Source organism: Morone saxatilis, unplaced genomic scaffold (genome assembly GCF_004916995.1).
Source record: "Morone saxatilis isolate NCDOM2014 unplaced genomic scaffold, NCSU_SB_2.0 Contig19, whole genome shotgun sequence".
Lineage (NCBI taxonomy): Eukaryota > Metazoa > Chordata > Actinopteri > Moronidae > Morone > Morone saxatilis.
In genome coordinates, this window is record NW_023339751.1 from 14,947,238 (window position 1) to 14,948,937 (window position 1,700).

Here is a 1,700-nt window from a genome sequence, read left to right on the forward strand (position 1 = left end):
ATATATATATATATATACTGGAGTGGTTCCCAACCTATTTTGTCGTATTGTCGTACTCCCACGGACTCATCAGATGAGCTCAAGTACTCTTTCATCAACACCACCCTCCATGTTCCCAATGTGTTTATTTGACTGGATTTGAATCTGGATATTGTTATTATTTAACATTGTTTCATATATATTTATATTGTTGCAACATTGTTTTAATACAAGTTACAGCCATATTCTCCATGTTCGAGGTTGGTCTCTTTCTTTTCTTGTTCTAAGTATGTTTGGTTAATACTTTAAGTCTATTTTGATGCTCATACTTTTGTACTTTTGTTTAGTAGTAAAAGTAAAATAAATAGTAAATGCATTATTTGAATGCATGACTTATACTTGCTGACTCCCACTTGCTGGTGGGAGGTCTATCATATATGGTAGTGTATTGGATATTGTGACAATAGAAAATAGCACTACACCAATCTGTAATCCTATTTGTGAAGTCCAGTAGTAGTAGTAACTGTCAAGTCCAGAAAACTTGAAAAAATGATAATGAAAATGATCATTAGTTGATGCCCTAATGGCAACCAACAACAACACCACATGAATGCATATTGTTTCAAACCTTTCCCCCATCCCATCTGTTACCCTACCTGCGAGTTCGTCCTTTGGGGAGAGTTATGGAGGTGATCTTCCCTTCTGGTAACCATGTAGTCGGGCGAAGTGGCACCTCATTCTCAGGTGCCAGGGCCGAGTGCACCTGGGGCCACGAAGAGCCACAAAGCAGTGCAAAAGCTGCACCGAGACACCAGGACAGGGACATAAGTGTCATTGCTGCTTCTTGCTCTCTGTCTCTTTCACTCCTTCACTTCCTCAGTCACCACGTCTTGGAAAACTCCCAGGCTCTGAAAACGCATAGTGGAAAGGTCAGGAACATCAATCAGAGCCCATCAGCAACACACACACACACAGTAATGCACTCAAACACACTTACTTAAATTTCTACTGTACCATTCACACAGACACTAAAGAGCTGTAGCGGCTGATGATTCATTGATATGAAGAAACATCCTATCCTATTCAGACAGAATTATTCATGCAGGGGGGAAAGAAATTGCCATGCTATATTACTCTGGGATATGTGCGTGCGTGTGTGTGTGTAGCACAGCTTGACACTCACTGTAAAAAATCACCCATCGCACTACTTTTCAAAGTGTGAAGTGGGTTGCTAATATCACTCTGAAGTCGATGCCTTTACATCTACATTTCTATTTTTAGTCAGGGAGTTCAAATCGGTCTGTTCTCCAAATATCTTTCATCATGGGCATTAGCAACCATTTTACCAGGAGAAAGTGAGGTACACAAACAACACCTGGAGGTGCTCTGATGCAGTCAAATCCAATCAGCATACATAAATGTGACGCACAAGAGGAACTTGTAACAGATTTTTCTATATCTCTCTTTCTTTCTGTCTTTTATGGCATTTCTTTCACACTCTATTAGTGTTTCCGTTCTCCTGGCCTTTTTTTATGTGCGTATTTATATATGGGTGTGTGTGTGGTTGTGATTTAGTGATAGTGAATAGGATGATTACAGGTCTCAGTGTTCTTCTTTCCCCCCGGAGAAAACACATTTGTTCAAAGCCGCCTCCGTCTAACAAGGTGTATTATGTCAGTGCTGTGCCCTATAGATCAGATGACAATCACAGTGGAACCATG

The 1,700-nt window shown here is 40.4% G+C and overlaps 1 protein-coding gene across 1 annotated transcript in view; it reads right to left on the reverse strand.

The window, feature by feature from the left end:
- The window catches only part of ndnfl (neuron-derived neurotrophic factor, like), a gene marked incomplete at its 5' end in the record, with an annotated part of 6,461 nt that extends 5,574 nt beyond the window's left edge, over window positions 1–887 (reverse strand). The window contains 1 exon segment of the mRNA XM_035662976.1: window positions 636–887. Coding sequence (XP_035518869.1) covers window positions 636–814 — 179 coding nt within the window.
- Between the last annotated feature and the right edge of the window lie 813 nt (window positions 888–1,700).